The 22,102-nt window shown below is 43.8% G+C and overlaps 1 protein-coding gene across 2 annotated transcripts in view; it reads left to right on the top strand.

Moving 5' to 3' along the window:
* Positions 1 to 22,102, top strand: part of LOC311234515 (serine/threonine-protein kinase ICK-like) — a 33,383-nt gene that overhangs the window by 6,652 nt on the left and 4,629 nt on the right. Inside the window, exons 3-12 of one of the 2 annotated variants that reach the window (XM_084321748.1) lie at positions 499 to 553; positions 3,443 to 3,564; positions 4,039 to 4,118; positions 7,275 to 7,407; positions 7,547 to 7,718; positions 17,484 to 17,651; positions 17,823 to 18,401; positions 20,572 to 20,777; positions 20,883 to 21,025; positions 21,835 to 21,951. In XM_084321748.1, coding sequence (XP_084177874.1) covers positions 499 to 553; positions 3,443 to 3,564; positions 4,039 to 4,118; positions 7,275 to 7,407; positions 7,547 to 7,718; positions 17,484 to 17,651; positions 17,823 to 18,401; positions 20,572 to 20,777; positions 20,883 to 21,025; positions 21,835 to 21,951 — 1,775 coding nt within the window. The remainder of the gene's footprint in view (positions 1 to 498; positions 554 to 3,442; positions 3,565 to 4,038; positions 4,119 to 7,274; positions 7,408 to 7,546; positions 7,719 to 17,483; positions 17,652 to 17,822; positions 18,402 to 20,571; positions 20,778 to 20,882; positions 21,026 to 21,834; positions 21,952 to 22,102) is intronic. The other variant, XM_084321749.1, reaches the window with a different exon arrangement.

Here is a 22,102-nt window from a genome sequence, read left to right as displayed (position 1 = left end):
ATTTAAAGCTAGACATCGGGGAGAGAACCCTCCGATTTTTGAAGCTGCTCCATAGACAATGAATGGGGCTCTGACTGTATGCAGCCATAGAATGAGTTCTTGCACCCAAGTGAGGTTTATTCTAGCATTGCTAGAAGGTCTGAACCAGAAATTAAAACCACCTTTTAGGTGCAAGACCTCACACGGACATTGTATCATGAAGTCTGTTACTCTGACTCTGTAGTCACTTTGTAGTAAAGCAACCTTTAAATACAATAGAAAATGTCCCTTTAAACTCCGGTACCACCTAGGTCTGAGTTTGAGCAACAGATTTAGTTCTAAATTTAGCTTTGAATTTGTTGCTGTTTTATGTTTTTTTTGTATTATTATTATTATTTAGGAATCCATTGAGTAAGGGCTGAATATCTAGAATTGCGAATGGAATTTACAAAAGTTACAAGTAATTTAACAAATTTAATTGTGCTCCTATTTAGTTGTAACCAGTGACTTTCTTTTTAGAATGAAGAGGAAGTTCTACTCCTGGGAAGAATGCATGAACCTTAGGGAGGTCAAAGTAAGTGATCCTTTTTACATTTTGGTTGACTTGCACATGCAGGACAGAATGTAGACATGGTCAAGGAAAATCAACTCAAAGTCAACATAAAAAGTAGAATTTATTAATAAAAAACATTTTTTACACTTTATTCTATGGGATAATTGCTACACAAACACCAGTGAAATTTGGTCACTGCCATTTCCCCCAATTCTTTATTTTACTTAATACATACTTTGGTTCACCTTGAGCAAGAGAGAGAGAGAGACCCAAAACATGGACTCAATTAGACTTGATCAGATTAACTTCTTCAGTCATGTTAGACCTTTTGTCAATTTCATTCAGTTTGACACAAAAGCATTTTTGCTATTTGGGTTGATTTTCCCCTTTTTTTTTATCTACTTTTTTCTCCCATTTTCTATTTTCTCCCATCCCAATTTTCGCATCGTCCAATTCTACCCTCCCCTGTCTCGAACGCTGTTAGGCCATGCCTCCCACAAGCCGGCTGCAATGTGGACGAAGCCTTACATCACGTGTCCCCTCCGGTACTCGAGGAAGCAGCCGTCGCATCTTTTCACCTGCACAGCGCGATCTCTCAGCGGCGGGGGTCTGCGTGGGAGGGACACGCCGCCCCCGTCGCTTCCTGATTCTGCTGTGCAGGCGCACCAACCGACCTGTAGGAGTCGCTGTCCACAACGTCTGATCCCCACCCATCAGCTTCCCACCCCCTAACACTGCCAATTGTGTTAGTATGAACGACCAGCCAAGCTGATAGCAATGCGGAGAGCTGGGCTCGAACCCAGCGTCTCCTGCATTGGTGGCGAGCGCCTTGCCCACTACACCACCTAGCCGCCTTGATTTTCCCTTTTTGAACTGTGAGGGACTGAAGTCCTACTGAATTGCTTATACATTCATTCTGATGTGCGTTGACTTAAAGGTCCCGTGTCTTATAAATGGCCTTTTCCAGTGTTTAGCATTGTTTCCTAGCAATGGGGGTTTATATCAATGGGGTCTGTTTCTCTAATTCTCATTTTGGCTCATCAGTCTAGTCTCGAGTTCACGAGATCCTCCCTCACTCAACTAAGCTGTTCTGATTTGGCTGTTTTGCTGACGTGAATAAGGCACTGGTAGTAGTCACCGCCCACAATCAACAATTCACTCAACAACAGAGCGAGTGGAATTACTTCCTCAAACGGGTTGACGTGCGCGGGTGCCGACAGAGAGAATCAACAATTCACTCAACAACGGAGCAGTGGGAATAATGCGGAAGCGGTCTCCCTGTCCCTGACTCTCCCTCTCTCTCTCTCTCCCTCTCTCTCTCAACCTGCATTTTACACACAATCGTTGTTGAGCCGCTCACAGCGCACAAGCACGCACGGAGCGATGTATCCTCTCTCTCTCTCTCTCTCTCCCTCTCTCTCTCAACCTGCATTTTACACACAATCGCAGTTGAGCCGCTCACAGCGCACACGCACGCACGGAGCGATGTATCCTCTCTATCTCTCTCCCTCTCTCTCTCGTTCGCTCGTTCTCTCTCTCGCTCACTCTCGTATACATGTATCATGTATTTTTGGGCGGAGCCCAGCCCAAAAACAGCTTGAAATCTTGAAGTGGAAAAATGCTGCTTTAGAGTAATTGATTAGAAATAGAAAACAATGAATTAAAAAAAAAAGACTTTACGAGTGTGTTCCATAGACTCACAGGAATTGTGCAAAGTTGCCCAAATAGTGAAAGGAATAGCAATGCATGTCCCCTTTAAGTGGATAAAACTGTTGATTTAGCGATGATGTGCTTGCTGATGTGACATTTCTGATTCTATTGTCAAATGCCTAATAGCTCACTGTCCTTTCTGTCCACACCTCTTCAGAATACTATTATCTAAATGTTCCTCCCGCAGCTCAGAATCACAAAGCAGCTCTAACAATAGAAGGTGATTTCTTGTGTGCCCTGGGTTTCCCTCTGGTTCTGCTCATAGACATCCCTTCTTTTAGAGCTCAAGTAAAAAGAAAAAAAAGGGGCAGACCACCCCCTAGAACACTCTAGCCCCCCTAAGAACCTGCCAGTTAGATTAAGCGTTATGCTAGTATTGGTTTCAATGAGGAATACTAATAAAGCTAACATGCCATTTCTGGGAAACTGAAGGACATTATGTGTCAAGTGAAGAAAAATATTCAACTGAAAAAAAAAATGTCAAAGTGCTCCTTAACATCCACATTCGCTGCATTCACCCCCAAAATACATTATGCTCTTAAAATGTCCTTTTGTCGAGTGGCTACGTGGCGTAGTGGGCAAGGCGCTCACCACGAATGCGGAGACGCTGGGCTCGCCTGTTCGAGCCCAGCGCTCCACATTGCTTTCAGTTTAGCTGGTCGTTCATACTAATACACATTGGTCGTATTAGGGGGTGGGAAACTGATGGGTGGGGATCGGGCGTTGTGGACAGCCACTCCTACAGGTCGGTTGGTGCGCCTGCGCAGTAGAATCAGGAAGTGTCGGGGGCAGCGTGAGCCTCCCACGCGTTACTCCTCGCCACTGAGAGATCGAGCTGCGCAGGTGAAAAGATGCGACTGCTGGTACCTCAAGTACCGGAGGGGACTTGTGCTATGTATGACTTAGTCCACATTGCAGCCGGCTTGTGGGAGGCAAGAAACAGCGTTCGTGACAGGGGAGGGTTGAATTGGATGATACGAAATTGGGATGGGAGAAAATATAGAAAAATGGGAGAAAAAGTGGATCAAAAAAAAATGTCATACTTGTATTTTGTCTTTTGAACAACAACAAACGTTCATACGGACCTTGCTTTCTGAATGTGGTGCAGTGAATTGAGTATAATCTGGCATGATTAGATCTATTTACACATTATTTATTATTTCCATGCTTGTATCTAATCTGTTTCATTATTAATTTCAGTCGTTGAAGAAACTCAACCATGCCAATGTGGTCAAACTCAAGGAGGTGATACGAGAGAATGACCACTTGTACTTTGTGTTTGAGTACATGAAGGAAAACTTGTACCAACTCATGAAAGACAGGTATGTGTATTTTAAATAGTGGTATTGTTAAAACCTTATTATTTAATTAAAGGTGCTGTAAGTAGTATATTTTGGTTAAAATAAGTGTTAAATAGCTCTACATTCCAACAGGCATCACTGATTATAGTGTTGGGTCAGTAACATGGGTCTCCCAGTCCCTCCGCTCTGCTTTAACCCATGTTACTGACCAAACACTCTATCAGTGATGTTTTTTGATGAATTGAAAATGGGGGACCCTGAGGTAAACAAGACGAAAGTCTTTCTCTGGTCTGCATCCCCTTAACAATTGTGTGTATTGAGCTGTACTGTATTGTACCCATTCTGCAATCTGTTAATAAAGTTTTCAATCAGTCGGAATGTAGAGATATTATTTTAACAAACAAAAAATATGGAAAATATGAGTGTATATATTTGATAGATGCTGTCAGTGTATGAACTGATCCTATTGTTGATCTGTTTGTTTTCATTTTTTAGGACTCGACTGTTTCCTGAATCTGCTGTGAGAAACATCATGTTTCAGATACTGCAGGGGCTTACATTCATCCACAAACATGGTACTTACTGTTTAGTAACCCGGGTGCTACATTTTAGTTATTGGCTTTTTCTACAGTTAACTCCTCTTGGAAGCATGACTTTGACTATACAGATAGTTATTTATGCAGAACTTGTCACTATAGCACTTTTTTTTTTTTTTTTTTCTTTTTAACGTTCGTCAACTGGAGGGGGGGGGGGGGCTTCTCTGTACTACCTTAAAATCTGAGCCTCCTGCAAACCTATCATGGTCTCTATTGCCCAGCTGGCCACACTGTCATCCAGGAAATGCTAACTGCTAATGTGAGGATTGTATTATAATGCACATCTAGGGGTGTAACGGTACACAAAAACCACGGTTCGGTACGTACCTCGGTTTTGAAGTCACGGTTCGGTACGGATTTTCGGTACAGTGCGGGAAAGTTTGGCTTTCCATGTTCCACTCGGGTGATGTAGTGTGCAGTAACTAATTGTACTTGTAGGGCTGTCAACGAATATTCTATATTGAAATTAATAATTGATTTGTTAAATAAAGGTGGGGGAAAGTGTCCCTCTCTCTCTCCCTCCCTCTCCCCCCCCCTCTCTCTCTCTCTCTATCTCTCTCTCTCTGTCTGCCAGTCGCAGACTGGGTGACTCTCACTCAAAGCGCTTATGGGCGGAGCCCATCCAAAAATAGCCTGAAATCCTGAGGCTGAAAAATTATGCTTTTGAGTACTTGATCAAAAATATAAAACAATGACTTTTTTTGAAAGAAAAAATTCTGATGTGTTCCATAGACTCTCAGGAATTGTGTAACGTTTCCCAAATAGTGCAAGGAATAGCAATGCATGTCCCCTTTAACTAAATAAAATGTCACATTAACCACATCTTTCTTTTTTTTTACGTTTGTCAACGGGGGGGGGGGGGCTTCTCTGTACTAATACCTTCAAATCTGAGCCTCCTGCAAACCTATCATGGTCTCTATTGCCCAGCTGGCCACACTGTCATCCAGGAAATGCTTCTTCTTCTTCTTTTTGGTGTTTTACGGCGGACGGCCACCATAAATGGGGCATTTACCGCCACCTACCCACCCGGATATCGGGCCAGTCTTCCATTCTCCCCTCTTCTTTTTCTTATTCAACGGTTCAATGTCAGATCGCGACCAAATCCATTCAACCCCCTAACACACCAAACAAAACAAAACCCATCCCTAACATCACCACCCTATCCAACCTAATCTATGAGTCACTCATTGCCTCCAGCGACTGACTCTGGCCTTCCTGAACACTCACCACCCCCTTCCCTAACTCTCTTACTTGATCCCTCACAACAACCTTCTTCCCTGACTTCCCTAACTCCCTCGATACTTGCCCTATTGTCAACCCCTTCATACCCATGTCTAGTACTGCCGCCTCAACTACTAACCTTAACCTCTCTGTCCTACTGCTAACCATCACTATAGTATTCACCACTCTCGTCACAAATGCCACTATCTCCAACTTCACCCCCCACACCCTCTCTTTCTCCTCTTGTACTTCCTCTACCGACAAATGCCCTTTTCTAAACCCCTCATCCACACCTTGCTTCCCCTGATCCTCCTGCACTACCCTTACTGCCAAATGCCCTTCTCCTTCCTCACCTTGCCTTCCCTGACCTAACTTCCTAACTGCCTCCGCATACGAAATCCTATCATCCCTTCTCACTCTCTGAACCTCAACCTCCCTCCTCATCACCTCACAACCCCTAAACGCTACACTATGCTCCCCACCACAACTACAACACTTCAGCTTCACTCCCTCTCCACACTTCCCATATTCATTTCTGATGTACTGCAAAAAGAATAATCCAATTATCTGATCGCCATTCCAAATACTGGTCGCGGTAGTCTGTCCCACGTTATCCAGCATTGCACGTGGATGAACTCGTCGAGGCAACCGTGGTGACCGCTTGTTTTGCCAGAGTGTTCAGACCCCGCCCCCACGCCGCAGCTCGGCCGAGAAAACAAACTACAGCGTTTCAAATGGAGTGCAATACCGGCTGCAAGGCGTTAGGTGGCGGTATTGACCGTCTGCGATCTCAGACACATTCAGTCCAGCATGCCTCGATGGATTATGAATGGCAATAGCGAATAAAAGGAAAACCGAGACAAACGTAGATCTACGTTTCCGGCACTCAAATCTTAAATCTACGTGAAGTCGTCTAGTGTTAGTAGGTCTTGGATTAAGAGACCTGTCAAACCAATTTGGGATCCATAACATGTCTCCAATCCTATGTTTTGAACTTTGGTGGTGGGGCTACCCTTTTGTTTATATTTGGATTACCGGTTGTGCCTTTGGCTTTAAAGGGGACATGCATTATAAATGGCTTTTTCCAGTATTTAGCATTGTTTTATAGCAATAGGGGTTAGTATCAATGGGTCTGTGTCTTTAATTACCATATTGACTCATCAGTCTAGTCTCGAGTTCACGAGATCTTCCTTCACTCAACTAAGCTGTTCTGATTTGATGGTATTGCTGACGTGAATAGGGTACTGATTTGCATAACTAACTCTATGGTTGACAGCGACAGCAGAGCGAGTGGAAATATCTTCACTTCCTCAAACAGAGCGAGGCAGAGAGAGAACGAGCCAGAGAGAGATAGAGAGGAGCTTCTGTCGGGGAAACAAACGCACGCATTTTACACACAACCTGACGGCGTGTGCGGGGAAACACAAACACACGCATTTTACACACAACCTGACGCACGGGGCTTCTCCCTGGTAGAGAGAGAGAGAGAGAGGGACCGCGGCGCAGGAGTGTGTGAAACACAAACGCATGCATTTACACACAACCTGGACCGTGCGGGGGAAGCAGTGGAGAGATAACTTTATGCTCCGTGTCCCCCTCTCCCTCCCTCTCCCCCTCTCTCTCGCTCTCTCTCTGTCTGCCAGTCGCAGACTGTGGGTGACTCTCAATCAAAGCGCTTATGGGCGGAGCCCATCCAAAAATAGCCTGAAATCCTGAGGCTGAAAAATTATGCTTTTGAGTACTTGATCAAAAATATAAAACAATGAATTTTTTGGGGAAAAAAACCTTCTGATGTGTTCCATAGACTCTCAGGAATTGTGTAAAGTTTCCCAAATAGTGCAAGGAATAGCAATGCATGTCCCCTTAACTAAATAAAATGTCACATTAATCACATCTTTTGATTAATTATTTTAGGATTCTTTCACCGAGATATGAAGCCTGAGAATCTTCTGTGCATGGGACCAGAACTGGTGAAAATAGCCGACTTCGGTTTAGCCCGAGAGATACGATCACGGCCACCGTACACGGATTATGTCTCGACGAGATGGTGAGTGTTGTCAGTTTGACCAAATATATTGTTTTTTTTTTTTTTTTTTTAATGAATGTTAAACATTTAGGAAGTGCATTGGGCAGCATATAGCCAAGTCCCAAACGATCCCGTCAGATCTCCTCTCTCTGTTGACCAGGTACAGAGCCCCGGAGGTGCTGCTGAGATCCACCATCTACAGCTCTCCCATAGACCAGTGGGCTGTGGGCTGCATCATGGCAGAGCTGTACACACTCAGGCCTCTTTTCCCAGGCTCCAGTGAAGTGGACACCATATTCAAAATTTGCCAAGTCTTGGGAACGCCAAAGAAGGTAATAATCTCTATTTTTTTTTTTTAAATAGAAATAAAGAAGTTAGGATGCTCAATGACGATGACACTATGCAACAACCCATCATCTACACTCACTGCATCCACATGTACACACTCACTTTAAACAAACACTCACCTTACCACTCACTTTAGACCAGGGGTCTCAAACTCGCAGGCCATTTGCGGCCCGCAGGATGATATTTTGCGGCCCCCTACTTGACATCAAAGTTTAGTGTTAGTGCGGCCCGCGCGCAACCTTTTGCCGACCCGTTGGGCGTTATATTTATTTTATCACTTGTAGGCTACCATAGCGCAGGCTCATGGCAGCAACGTTAGTGGTTGAAACGTGATTCCGGAGTGATACCAAGTGGAAGGAAATATATCCTGTCATCAGTGCGTATAGCAGGTATCCTCGAAATTCTCCCCTATCTTCTCTGCAAGCTGTCCGGCTGCACTGCTCCAACTGTCTGTGTCTGTCTACTGCTTTGGTCCAATCATATTCAGCGTCCCGTCACCATCCCCCCCCCCCACCCACAGTCTGCGAATCAGAGGCAGAGTAGGGCGGGTCTTCACGGAATGCATGTTGTCTCTTTCAACGGGTCGGAGTCAGAGCGAGAGTTGACAGCGCATCTACAGTAGTCTAATCTGCAGGTACTGTAGCTAGTAGCATAGTTTTGCCAGCAGGCAGCTAGTAGAAAAATATGGCATGTTCAAAGATGGCCAGTAAAATAAAAGTCAACAGTGAAAATCGCTGCAATTCAAAGGTTCATCCTCCCTCCAACCAGCACAATGTGCCAAGAAACGGTAGCTCTTGTGAAGAGTGGCAATTTGAAACGCAATTTGAAACGCCAATACGAAACAAAACAGTTATTTTGATGCAACCTTTCAGCACTAAGAACCACAAAAATAAATGGAATGAAATCATCATATCAAGCTGCAAGCAGAGTTATTGTTAAAGTTATGTCACAACGATAAAAAGCAACCAAGTCCTTACTCAGTGGCATGGGTGTTGGCTAAACACAAGAAGCCATTCTCTGATGCATACATAATAAAATAATGTATGACTGAAGTGATGGAGACCATGTTTGAAGGCAAACAAAAGCAAATCCTCCTCAGATAGCACAGCAACCAGAATAACTGAAATACTGGCTGATGATTTCATTAAACGGCTTTGTGATAGAATACAAAAAATGCACAGTGCATTTCCATAGCTGTGGATGAGTCCACTGACACCACTGAGAATGCTCAGTTGCTGGTGTTTGTGAGGTTTGAGTTGATTGATTGATTGCTAATTTTATTACTGTACGCTTGGTTTCCAACTGGTTAAGTTTAGGCCCTCTACAGTAGGTTTAAAAAAATAAAAATAAAAAAATAGGGCGAAAACTTTTTTTTCCTATAGGGCAAAGAAAACGTTTTAATTTGTTTTACCTACTTTCTATAGAAAGTAGGTCTGCATCCCCTTAACAATTGTGTGTATTGAGCCGTACTGTATTGTACCCATTCTGCATCTGGTAATAAAATGTTCAATCAATCATTCCAATAATACACAGTTGGATGTGTTAGTTGGTTGGATGCACTTCCGAGCTGCTTCCACATGAGGCAACTTCTCTCAATCATTCCAATAATACACAGTTGGATGTGTTAGTTGGTTGGATGCACTTCCGAGCTGCTTCCACATGGAGGCAAATTGTCTTTTTTGTAGTTGTGGGAACAACTTTTTCTGGCAGATGGTTTTTTCAATAAATCTTCGATTAATGTGTGTTTATTGTATAGAAATAAGGTTGGATGAATGTGGCAGTTGTATAAAAGCTTTACACCACTTGCAGTCGTGATTTGTCAAGTCAAGTCAGTTTTATTTGTATAGCACATTTCCAGGCAGCGGCAGCTGACACCAAAGTGCTTCACAAGCAAGTTGATAAAAACAAATTAGTGTGAGGCAAGGTATAAGATTAAAAGAAAGAAAAAAAACATAGCAAAGCAATGAAAGCAACAAAAACAAACAGTATGGTGCAAGATATAGGATTAAAAACATAATACAACAATGAAAGTAATAAAAACTGGTAGGACACAGTAAAACAAAGAGGATAGAAGGGCCAGGGGTCTAGGGTCTAAATGGGGGACCCTGATGTAAACAAGACGAAAGTCTTTCTCTGGTCTGCATCCCCTTAACAATTGTATGTATTGAGCTGTACTGTACCCATTCTGCAATCTGTTAATAAAGTGTTCAATCAATCAATCAATCAATCAGTGGTGGTTAAGTAGGGGGGAAGGCCAAGGAGAACAGGTAGGTTTTCAAGAGTGATTTAAAAGTCTGTACGGTCTGGGCAGTCCGTACGCTGAGGGGGAGGCTGTTCCACTGTCTATGCGCTGCGGTGGAGAAAGCTCTGTCTCTCCTAGTTTTGAGCCTGGTTCACATATGTCAATTATATTGACAGATAGCCCAAATGACAGAACGAGATCAAGTGTGTGTCCTTTTTCTTTTTTTTTAAACTTTGGCCATTCCCCTGGCTCTTTTTAGCGTTTATCGCATTTATTCTGGTCAAGAATGACCGACAGAAACAGGCTGAAGGGGTACAGATGGGGGGGAAGACACTCTGGGAAAGGCACGGCTGCAGTCCGGGATTCGAACTCGCTAAACCCCAGATCCGTGATGAGCACGGTTGTCCCCGGCGCCGAAATAGCGCTCGAGGTACGTGGCAGGTGAGCTACTGGAGCTCCCCATGTGTGTGTGTCCTTTTTCATGCGTTGGTACTGTGACAGATTGGGTGAGGTTGAGAGAGTCAATGAGATTTAGGAAATCTCGCGACAGGGGATGTGATTCGCAAGTTCGCAACACACATGGATATTAAAATCGCCGCATAGACCACTACACTTCCGCGTTACATTGAAATCAGGGAGGAGATTGCGGGGGAGGGTCAAATGAATGAATGTGGACGAGAGCCGTGATGGAAGTGGTTGCCGATACGGCTGTGGGGGTGCTAGAGACATGATCGAATAGACGTTTATGCGCCTCGCTCTCCTGAACACGGCGTGACCCATAACTAATCGATCAGAACTAAATCGGCAGAGAAAAAGCCCATTTTAAAGCACCTATTCCGCATGGACATGCGCAGGGTGCCCATGGAGTCTGGACGACGCGAGATGACGCTCGAATGAATGTGGACTGTTCTATCAGAGGGGGGAGCTTCGGTGGCCAATGTCCTTTCAGCCGAACAGGATAATGAAAAAATTATCCCACTAAATGGCCAGACGCGTCTTATGGCGACATCTACAATTACCTCATTGAGTCTACAGGTAGACTAATGTTTATATTTAAGTGCAGCGGTCTGTAGCCACTTACATGACCATCGAAGCTCCCCCCAGCACCAGCACACCTGATTCAACTTAACTTTGCTGGTGGTGGGGCGGCTACGTGGTGTAGTGGGCAAGGCGCTCGCCACGAAATGCTGGAGACGCTGGGCTCGTCAGTTCGAGCCCAGCGCTCCACATTTGCTTTCAGTTTAGCTGGTCGTCCGTACTAATACACATTGGCCGTATTAGGGGGTGGGAAACTGATGGGTGGGGATCGGGCGTTGTGGACAGCGACTCCTACAGCTCGGTTGGTGCGCCTGCGCAGTAGAATCGGGAAGTGTCGGGGGCAGCGTGAGCCTCCCACGCGTTACTCCTCGCCACTGAGAGATCGAGCTGCGCAGGTGAAAAGATGCGACTGCTGTTACCTCAAGTACCGGAGGGGACCTGTGCTATGTATGACTTAATCCACATTGCAGCCGGCTTGTGGGAGGCAAGAAACAGCGTCCGTGACAGGGGAGGGTAGAATTGGATGATACGAAATTGGGATGGGAGAAAAATGGGAGAAAAAGTGGATAAAAAAAAAACTTTGCTGGTGGTGGAATTTAACAAACATGGAACGGCTGGGGTGCCTCGAGGAGAGGTTTGGGAACCACTGGACTAGAGCATACATTTGAGCCATCAAAGAAATGGAGCAAAAGTGGTTACCTGTGTTGAACTGGTTTATTTTTTAGAAGATAAAATAATATACTGGATTACTATTACGACTACTACCACTGCCAATACTACTGATACATCCCTATTGGCAAACTTTATATTTAAAAAAAAAATACAAAAAAAATAAAATCTTTAAATCTTTTTGTTTTGTTCATTATACAACTGTGGCGGGCTGCCACAGTCTAGGTAATTAATGGGAAACACTATATTGACTGAATATTCCTTTACTTACTTCTTAATAACTTACTTACTTTTTTTTACTGTATGTAGCACACTCTCAGGGGCTCATACAGAAACAAGCATTTCATCATAAAGTATTCTGTATTTTATTATGAATAATAAACTTGAACTTGAGTTACAAAGTAATGTCAGATAAAACAAGTAAAGTAAACATGAGATGGTAAAAACAAACTCACAATAAATAAATGGTTTAAAAAACATTTGGTATTGGGGCGGCTAGGTGGTGTAGTGGGCAAGGCGCTCGCCACCAATGCCGGAGATGCTGGGTTCGAGCCCAGCTCTCCGCATTGTTATCAGCTTGGCTGGTCGTTCATACTAACACAATTGGCAGTGTTAGGGGTGGGAAAGCTGATGGGTGGGGATTGGACGTTGTGGACAGCGACTCCTACAGGTCGGTTGGTGCGCCTGCGCAGCAGAATCAGGAAGCGACGGGGGCGGCGTGTCCCTCCCACGCAGACCCCCGCCACTGAGAGATCGCGCTGTGCAGGTGAAAAGATGCGACGGCTGCTTCCTCGAGTACCGGAGGGGACACGTGATGTAAGGCTTCGTCCACATTGCAGCCGGCTTGTGGGAGGCATGGCCTAACAGCGTTCGAGACAGGGGAGGGTAGAATTGGACGATACGAAATTGGGATGGGAGAAAAATAGAAAATGGGAGAAAAAAGTAGATAAAAAAAAAAGCAAGTCTATAAAAGTGTGTGATTTGAAAGAGGATACAACGTTTACTAGCATGACATCCTCAGGCAGGTTGTTCTAGGTATCTGCCCTTCTGGCAAATGTTTGATCACCTGTTGTCTAGAGGCCAGAGGGGCCATGTCCAAGGATCTTAGGCTGGTGCTCTGACTCATACAGGGTTAAAAGGACTGTGATAGGAAAGTGCTAGCTACACTGAGCCATGCCTTGAAAGTCATCGGTAATATCTTGAAATCAATTACTAATGGGTAACCAATAAAGGGAGGCTAAAATGTTGGTTAAAAGCCTGGCTGCTGCGTTCTGAACTAACTCATTGAAACTGGAGTATACAAATTTGCATTAATCTACAAGGGAGACAATAAAAGTGTAATTACTTTTTCAAGGTTGACACAGGAGTTGAGATACTTAATTTTAGAAAGGTTCCTAAGCTGGTAAAAACAGGACTCAACAACCGTATTTACCTGTGTGTTATGTTACGAGCTGGCTCAAGCTCGCAACAAGAAAGGGGAGACACAGGCACAATTTAAGAAACAACGGTGGTGCAGTGGTTAACACTGTCGCCTCACAGCAAGAAGGTCCAGGGTTCAATTCCCGCTTGGGGACCAGGTTTCCGCGATGCCAGGTACCTAGGTGGGGTATCTCCCGGGCCTTTCTGTGTGAAGTTTGCATGTTCTCCCTGTGCTCGCAAGGGCTCCCCTCCCCCCCCCGATAAGAGAAACCCAATGGAAAAACATGCAAAACAACAGATCGCTAACGCTGTCGCGTCCGTGACGAAGATGGGCAGGAGCACTTGGATGGTCCCCGGGCGTGGCTCACGCCACAGCCCTCGTCTGCTCACGGCTGCCCTTGGGGGGAAGGATGACGGGATGGGTTAAGCGCAGAGGAGTATCTCATCGGCATCGGCGATCCTAAAAGTGTTCCGGTATGTGTGTGCTAACTAACCGCTGTGTGCCGCTAACATTGAGTGTCGTTGCGTGCCGATTAAAGACCTCTGCGACAGGTCCTATTATTTTTATTATTATTATAAAATAATTTATTAACTTATACTAATTATCAGCCAATATGAATGAGTATCAGTGTGTAAGCAGTGTATGGATGAGAGTGTATGTGCAGCATGAATGTTGTAAGTGTAAAACCAAAGGAAGCGACCAACCAAACAAAAGGAACCAAACAGGTGGGGAGATCGCCAAAGACTAGAGGAAGCCTCCCTCTATACCCGGCTGGGACACACTGACCCAGGTGTGCCCACTGACCCAGGTGTGCCCCAATTAGCCTGATGACTCTTCATCAGCTCTGCTCTGCCAACTCACCCCACCAATCCTGTGAAACAGTGACACAGAGCAGAGCCAGCAAACAACAATGTGGGGGAGGGTCGTCACAGTTAAAAACACAAGATTTCTGTCTAAAAACACTGGTTGGTTGTATATGAATAGTTAAATTAGAAATTCCCCCTTTTAATGACTTTAATATTACTCCATCTAGAATGACTGGCTTGTAGAATGACTGACTTGTATCTTACTCCCTCTAGAATGACTGACCTGTATCTTACTCTATAGAATGACTGACCTGTATCTTACTCTCTAGAATGACTGCCCTGTATCTTACTCTCTAGAATGACTGACCTGTATCTTACTCTCTAGAATGACTGACCTGTATCTTACTCTCTCTAGAATGACTGACCTGTATCTTACTCTCTCTAGAATGACTGACCTGTACTGTATCTTACTCTCTCTAGAATGACTGACCTGTACAGTATCTTACTCTCTCTAGAATGACTGACCTGTACTGTATCTTACTCTCTCTAGAATGACTGACCTGTACAGTATCTTACTCTCTCTAGAATGACTGACCTGTATCTTACTCTCTCTAGAATGACTGACCTGTACAGTATCTTACTCTCTCTAGAATGACTGCCCTGTATCTTACTCTCTCTAGAATGACTGACCTGTACAGTATCTTACTCTCTCTAGAATGACTGACCTGTACTGTATCTTACTCTCTCTAGAATGACTGACCTGTATCTTACTCTCTCTAGAATGACTGACCTGTACAGTATCTTACTCTCTCTAGAATGACTGACCTGTATCTTACTCTCTCTAGAATGACTGACCTGTACAGCAGGGCTATTCAACTGGCGGCCCGCAGGCCAGATCCGGCCCGCGGGATGATTCTGACCGGCCCGCCAAAGATTACATGATAATAAAAAAATATATATATTTTTTTAATATTTTTTTTTTTTTTTTTTACTTTTTTCTTTTCATGTCAACGTTAACACGCACAATTGAGCCAAAAGTCACTCAATTAATGACAGATTTCATTGATAAATTGAGGGAAAACTTTGCAAGTCGATTTGATGAATTTGACATGTCCAGAGAATTGATGCATTTTGTGAGCAACCCATTTGCCAATGTAGCTGCTATTTCCACAAAAGGACAAGAGTTCCTTGCATCACTTCACATTGATGAAGGTCTCCTGCAACTTGAAATAATTGACATGCAAGCATCATCTGCTCTGAAGCAGGCACTTGAGAATGAATCCACCACAACATTTTGGATAAAGTGTATTCATGTCAAGACATTCCCCAAAATAAAAACGCTGGCAATATCTGTGCTAACAATGTTTGGCTCAACATACACCTGTGAATCCAGTTTCTCTCACATGAATGCCATTAAAACAAGCAACCATGCCTCCTTGACAAATGAGCATTTGCATCACTGTTTGCGGGTAGCCCTCACTTCCTATGAACCCTCTTTCTCTGCCATTGCCCAGTCAAAGAAGTGCAATCGCTCTCATTAGATGTGTGTATGTAGGCTAGGCCTGTCTGCCCCCCACCCCCCTGATGTTTGAGAGTTAAGAGTCGACAATAAGTGCTAATAAGATGCTGTGATTTGCTGTTGTTGCACAGACATGAAGCACTTTTTCATAAGCTCAGCTGCACTATAAATGTGTTTTTTTGTTCAAGTGTTGATGTTAGAATGTTCAGATGCACATCATGCACTTGTTTGTTTTTTATTTTATTTTTATATTGAAATGTTGAAGAGCAGATGTTGCAGTTGTTGCACAGTCATAAATGAAGCACTTTCTGCAGGAGATGTTGCAGATGTGGCACATAAATGAAGCACTTTTTTTGAAAAGTATACTACTTTTGCAATGTAGTTAAAGGGGAACTATCTTATAAATGGGCTTTTTCAGTGTTTAGCATTGTTTCCTAGCTATGTGGACTTATATTAATATGATCTATGTCTCTAATTCTCATATTGGCGCATTCTTCCAATTCTCCTCTCACAATATTCACCCTCACTGAACTGAGTCATCTGAAAATGTGCTGATTTGTGATGTCAGAGAGACACCGCTGCATGATAATCAGCTGAGTTTCCACACAGTTCCCACTGTGGTTGGAGCCCAGGCTCAAAACGGCTTAAGATCTTGAGGTAGAAAAATGCTGTTTTTGAGTACTTGATTAGAAATACAAAACAATGAATTAAAATAAAAATAAAAATTACAGAGGTGTTCCATAAACCCACAGGAATTGTGTAAAAGTGCCCAAATAGTGAAAGAAATAGTAAAATAGTTCCCCTTTAAATAAAAGTTGTGAAAATGTGGTTGCGTGTTGTGTCAAGTGTACATATATTCATAGCACGGGGAGGCGCCGTGGCAGTCCGGCCCCTGGCCCCTTGGGTTTCTGACAATGTGGCCCCCTGAACAATTTAGTTGAATAGCCCTGCTGTACAGTATCTTACTCTCTCTAGAATGACTGACCTGTATCTTACTCTCTAGAATGACTGACCTGTATCTTACTCTCTCTAGAATGACTGACCTGTACTGTATCTTACTCTCTCTAGAATGACTGACCTGTACTGTATCTTACTCTCTCTAGAATGACTGACCTGTACAGTATCTTACTCTCTCTAGAATGACTGCCCTGTATCTTACTCTCTCTAGAATGACTGACCTGTACTGTATCTTACTCTCTAGAATGACTGACCTGTACAGTATCTTACTCTCTAGAATGACTGACCTGTACTGTATCTTACTCTCTCTAGAATGACTGACCTGTACTGTATCTTACTCTCTCTAGAATGACTGACCTGTACTGTATCTTACTCTCTCTAGAATGACTGACCTGTACAGTATCTTACTCTCTCTAGAATGACTGACCTGTACTGTATCTTACTCTCTAGAATGACTGACCTGTACAGTATCTTACTCTCTAGAATGACTGACCTGTACAGTATCTTACTCTCTCTAGAATGACTGACCTGTACTGTATCTTACTCTCTCTAGAATGACTGACCTGTATCTTACTCTCTCTAGAATGACTGACCTGTACTGTATCTTACTCTCTCTAGAATGACTGACCTGTACTGTATCTTACTCTCTAGAATGACTGACCTGTACAGTATCTTACTCTCTAGAATGACTGACCTGTACAGTATCTTACTCTCTCTAGAATGACTGACCTGTACTGTATCTTACTCTCTCTAGAATGACTGACCTGTACTGTATCTTACTCTCTCTATAATGACTGACCTGTACAGTATCTTACTCTCTAGAATGACTGACCTGTACAGTATCTTACTCTCTCTAGAATGACTGACCTGTACAGTATCTTACTCTCTAGAATGACTGACCTGTACAGTATCTTACTCTCTCTAGAATGACTGACCTGTACTGTATCTTACTCTCTCTAGAATGACTGACCTGTACTGTATCTTACTCTCTCTAGAATGACTGACCTGTACTGTATCTTACTCTCTAGAATGACTGACCTGTACTGTATCTTACTCTCTCTAGAATGACTGACCTGTACTGTATCTTACTCTCTCTAGAATGACTGGTCTGAGGGCTTCCAGTTGGCAGCTGGCATGAATTTCCGCTGGCCTCAATGTGTACCCAGTAATCTGAGCACGCTGATTCCAAATGCCAGTGCCGAAGCCATCCACCTTATGAGAGACCTGCTCCAGTGGGATCCCAAGAAGAGACCAGCATCTGGCCAGGTAAAGAGTAAATGATAGTCTAGACTACAAACGGACTCAATGTATTTCCATGTGCGTTGACCTGAAAACTGACCCTTACACTGTAAATAAACAAAATACCTACTTTTACCTACAAAATACCTCATTTTAAACAAAATACCTACACTTGCTTGTGTGTCTTTCCACTCACAGGCCCTTAGGTACTCTTACTTCTATGTGGGTCAGGCGCTGGGCACTCCTCAGCAGATCCTCGAACAGGGCAGGCCTCAGCCAGGTCTCTTGCCTATGCAGGCGACACCCCAGTCACAACTGCATCAGCAGCCTCTCCTGCTCAAGCCGATGCCTCCGGCCCAGCCTCCACCTCCCAATCAACACTGCTCCCCCTCCAGGCCCCTTCAACAGATCCAGCCTCCACCTCCCAATCAACACTGCTCCCCCTCCAGGCCCCTTCAACAGATCCAGCCTCCACCTCCCAATCAACACTGCTCCCCCTCCAGGCCCCTTCAACAGATCCAGCCTCCACCTCCCAATCAACACTGCTCCCCCTCCAGGCCCCTTCAACAGATCCAGCCTCCACCTCCCAATCAACACTGCTCCCCCTCCAGGCCCCTTCAACAGACCCAGTCGTCTCCAGTGCCAGCAGCTGTCCAAGCCACGCTTTACCAAAGGCACTCTAATTTGGAGCCCAACCACCTTCTGAAGCAAGAGGGGCCCGAGGGGATCCCACAGAGCCGCCTGCCGTACATCGCTGACAAGAGCCTGCAGAACCAGGTGACCTCGGAACAGCCGTGGCAATATAAGTGTATCAAGTAGGGTGCTAATGTATTAGAGAAAAAGAGGTTTGAACACACTGAAATATTACTTATTACCAGATTACTGTTTTTGGGTTCCAGATGAGAGGTAGGAGCTGGAACACACAACGGTTCCATAGCCTGAAGTCTTATAGTCTTATACAGTCCAAAGTTTATAAAAATTCCATGGAAAATTCGTTTTGTAGAAAGGTTTTTGTAATGTGTGTACCGGTAGAAAATACAGCGTGATTATCCAAAATGGCCGTCCACTTCATAACATTCTGACGCTAGAGTCGGGACAAAGGTTTTCTTCGTCAACCTTCTCCACTCTCACCCGCCCATGTGGGATTGCTTTCGGAGCGGATGCTCGTTGGCTAAAACGGTGATCAATAATTTTTGCCATCAGCGGTGATTGGTCAGTTCAGGTCCGAACCGGAAGTGGTCATCACTTGTCAAATGACGCTCGCCGGATATATCGTCTAGGCACGCAATTGGTTGAGTGTGGTGGCGATCGAAAGGGTGCAAATTCAACTTTCGAATGGTGTATTGGATGATCTGCGAAAAATGCAGCCATGGGCTGACAGACGAGACATGGTGTACCATATATACGGTACGCCGAACATTAAGAGTGTTCTAAAATAAGAGAATGAAAGGGACTTGAGTTCATTTGTATGTTACAAGAGACTTTTAAGTCAAGCACTTTCATATGTTATGTTTAAGTTTAAGTCGAGCACTTTCATATATAACAACATTTATCTGATTTATTTATTTATTGAAAGTAATTTGCAGTGTTTGTGTAGTGCTATTATTTATTTTTCCGACATCAAATGTGTAATTTTTTATCATACAAATATTGTCATATTTATTTTAACACTTTGACTGCCATGAAACGTCTTTTCACGTCATTGCTGGCCATGCTCAAGTTGCCGGGGGACGCTGTACAGCGTCCTTATATCAATATTTAAAAAATCTGCGACCGGATTCATATGTCCCCTCCGCTGGCCTGAGATCCACCAGCAGGACCCACTGAGCTCTCTGGCGGTTCAGGAGCGCCATCTGGTGGCCGATCGGTGCAATCGCCAAACAGGATGTTGAATAGAGGTTGTCCTATACGACCGTAGTACTTCCGGCGCTCGCTATAGGTCCCGCGACTCTGGCTCGTCACACTACACAGTGATCGATTGCCAATAACTCGATAAACAACATGATTTGGACGTATATACCATTATACAAGCTGGAGATGGACCGGGTAAATTTACATCCCATAATGATAAGATTTCAACTCGACGATGATCGCCCAACGGCGCGCGGAGACTGGGGTGAGTTTCAGCGTGTAACGTTACCGTCTTCGATACTAACTGCTATTATCAACATTTGACCCACATTAGATGATTGGTATAACGCTGCCCACGGAATTATAAACGCCCCCTAGCCCATCCGGTCAACATCAGATGACGTTTAGTAACTTCTAGAAGTACGTCTAGTTGGAATTTTTTATATCGCGCTGATTGCCATAAAACTGTATTGCATCATCAATATAATGCATTTGGGGCTATAGATCACGTTCTGGAGAAAGCTGCAGAAAGAGATGAAAACATACTTATACGATTAGACCATACTTTACTATGAATATGTGAATGAAAAAGTTTAACGTTGCTACACAATGAACAATACATATAGGACTTTGAATGGGCCCTAATAATGGCAATGTAGCAATAGAATTTAAAAAGTTATAGCCATGCAAAGAAGGGGTACTTCTCCATAGACAAATAGAGCCGGCAACCTATGGTATATCATTAATTTAACCCAAGGCAACCAAAGTGTTAATTATGATTAATTAATTCCAAGGAGGCCTGTAGAGTTGCCATGAAGGAATGACTATGATTCCTCCCAAATAAAGCCCATAAGAATACGGCACACACCAGTCTGTCAACTTACGACTGCTCTTCAGCGCTCTTAAATCCTGCTCTTAGTTAGGGCCGAAGCCAAGACAAGGGACGGTTGGTGAATCCCCAAATCGGCGCTAAAAGTGGCGCTAAGACCAAGATTTGTCAGATCTTTTGTCCTAAGTCCGTTTGGTGAATGAGACCCATTGTTTTGTATTTGTATTAATAATAATAATAACCAGGCTTTCTCTTTTGGTTTAACAGCTGAGACAGGAGTCTGAGAATACAAACCACCTGAGCTATCAGCTGAAGCCTAAGGGAGGACGTCGCCGCTGGGGCCATGGCACAGGACTCCTGAAGGCGGATGACTGGGACGACTATGAGGACTGTGAGCTGACCTCGCTGAGTGTTCTTGGCCAAGCAACATTTTCAACCGAGAAGCCAAGGCAAGGAGAGGATGCACTGAGCAGGTAGAGGATAATTTACTAAATAAATTGACATTTTCCTGTGGGTAGTCGACAGACCCATTTGCACCACAAATTGATTTAGACATTTAATTGCCTCCTTTCTTTCAGATATGGAAATGCTATGGATTTCAGCCGTCCTAATGCCAAGGAAGACGCGCCTTTAAATCTAAATAAGACTTCGACGTACCAAGAGCCATCAAGGATAGCCTCTGCCAAGCAGCATTACTTGAAGCAGTCAAGATATTTACCTGGTACTACATTTGAAAACTTTTGTTTTGCATAAATTCCTCTTTTGAAGTTTTACTTTTAATATAACCCAATTTGTAGATCAGTGACTACTGTGATAATGGGCAGCAACTTTTTTTTTTTTTTTTTTTTATATATATATCTTGACAACTTTGAGCTTTGTTAACTAAGAGCAAAGTGAACTACTGCTAAACTGAGCAGCAATGTGAGATTATTTGCATTATATTGGTATGCGAGTAGTTGACATTTCGGCTGTAAAGGAAAGTAAATCCAATACACATCTAATCTAGCAGAGCTAGCCAAACGTCTATGCAATGTTACGTGTCGCCGATTGGAAATGGCAATGTTTCTCTGCTATTTCCAGTTTCCAAAGTATGGATTTCAGGATTCACAATGGCAAAACGATGTTATCGAACCTTTTTTTTTTTTTTTTTTTTATATAAACCACAACAGTCAGGAGGGAGGTGAAGAGCCAACAGATGGAGCCATCCTCCCAATGTTTTAGTTGGTTCTGTATGAGCCTCCTGAGATTGTGCTTCATACAGTAAAAAAGAAAGATCAAACAATAGTCAAAACTAGAGTACAAAATGCAAAAAGGAGGTAGGGAGGTAATGCAAATATTTTAGTAATAAATAGATAAAATAAGGTGTAGTGTTAAACTGACAAATTGACAAATAAGCACAATCTCGACGGAGCCCACAGAGAGGCAGCCAAACAGCGCGGCGCCATCTTGGTACATGTGATGTTCACCTAAGGCTGTCTTCTTCTTTTACAAGAATGTCTCCGATGTCCCCTGTCCCTGTTTTTCCTTTAGGATTAAGTACGAAAAAGAACATGGCAATAAATTCAGGCAAAGACTTCAGCGGAAGCCACCTGTGGGGCAACAGCAGCATTCCTTTTGGAGGGACCCTGCCCAACAGGGGCACTCATGGTAATCTCATGCTTTGTCCCCCATTAAACCAGCTACATGTGTAATGAAGAAGAACAAGTCTTTAATTGTCATGCAGATGAACACGCACGCATACGAGATGGCCGACACACACACACGCACTGAGCCCCTGATGAAATGTCTCTGCACTCAA

This window comes from Notolepis coatsorum, assembly GCF_963971535.1.
Source record: "Notolepis coatsorum genome assembly, chromosome: 9".
NCBI lineage: Eukaryota > Metazoa > Chordata > Actinopteri > Aulopiformes > Paralepididae > Notolepis > Notolepis coatsorum.
This window is presented reverse-complemented; position numbering and strand designations above follow the sequence as displayed.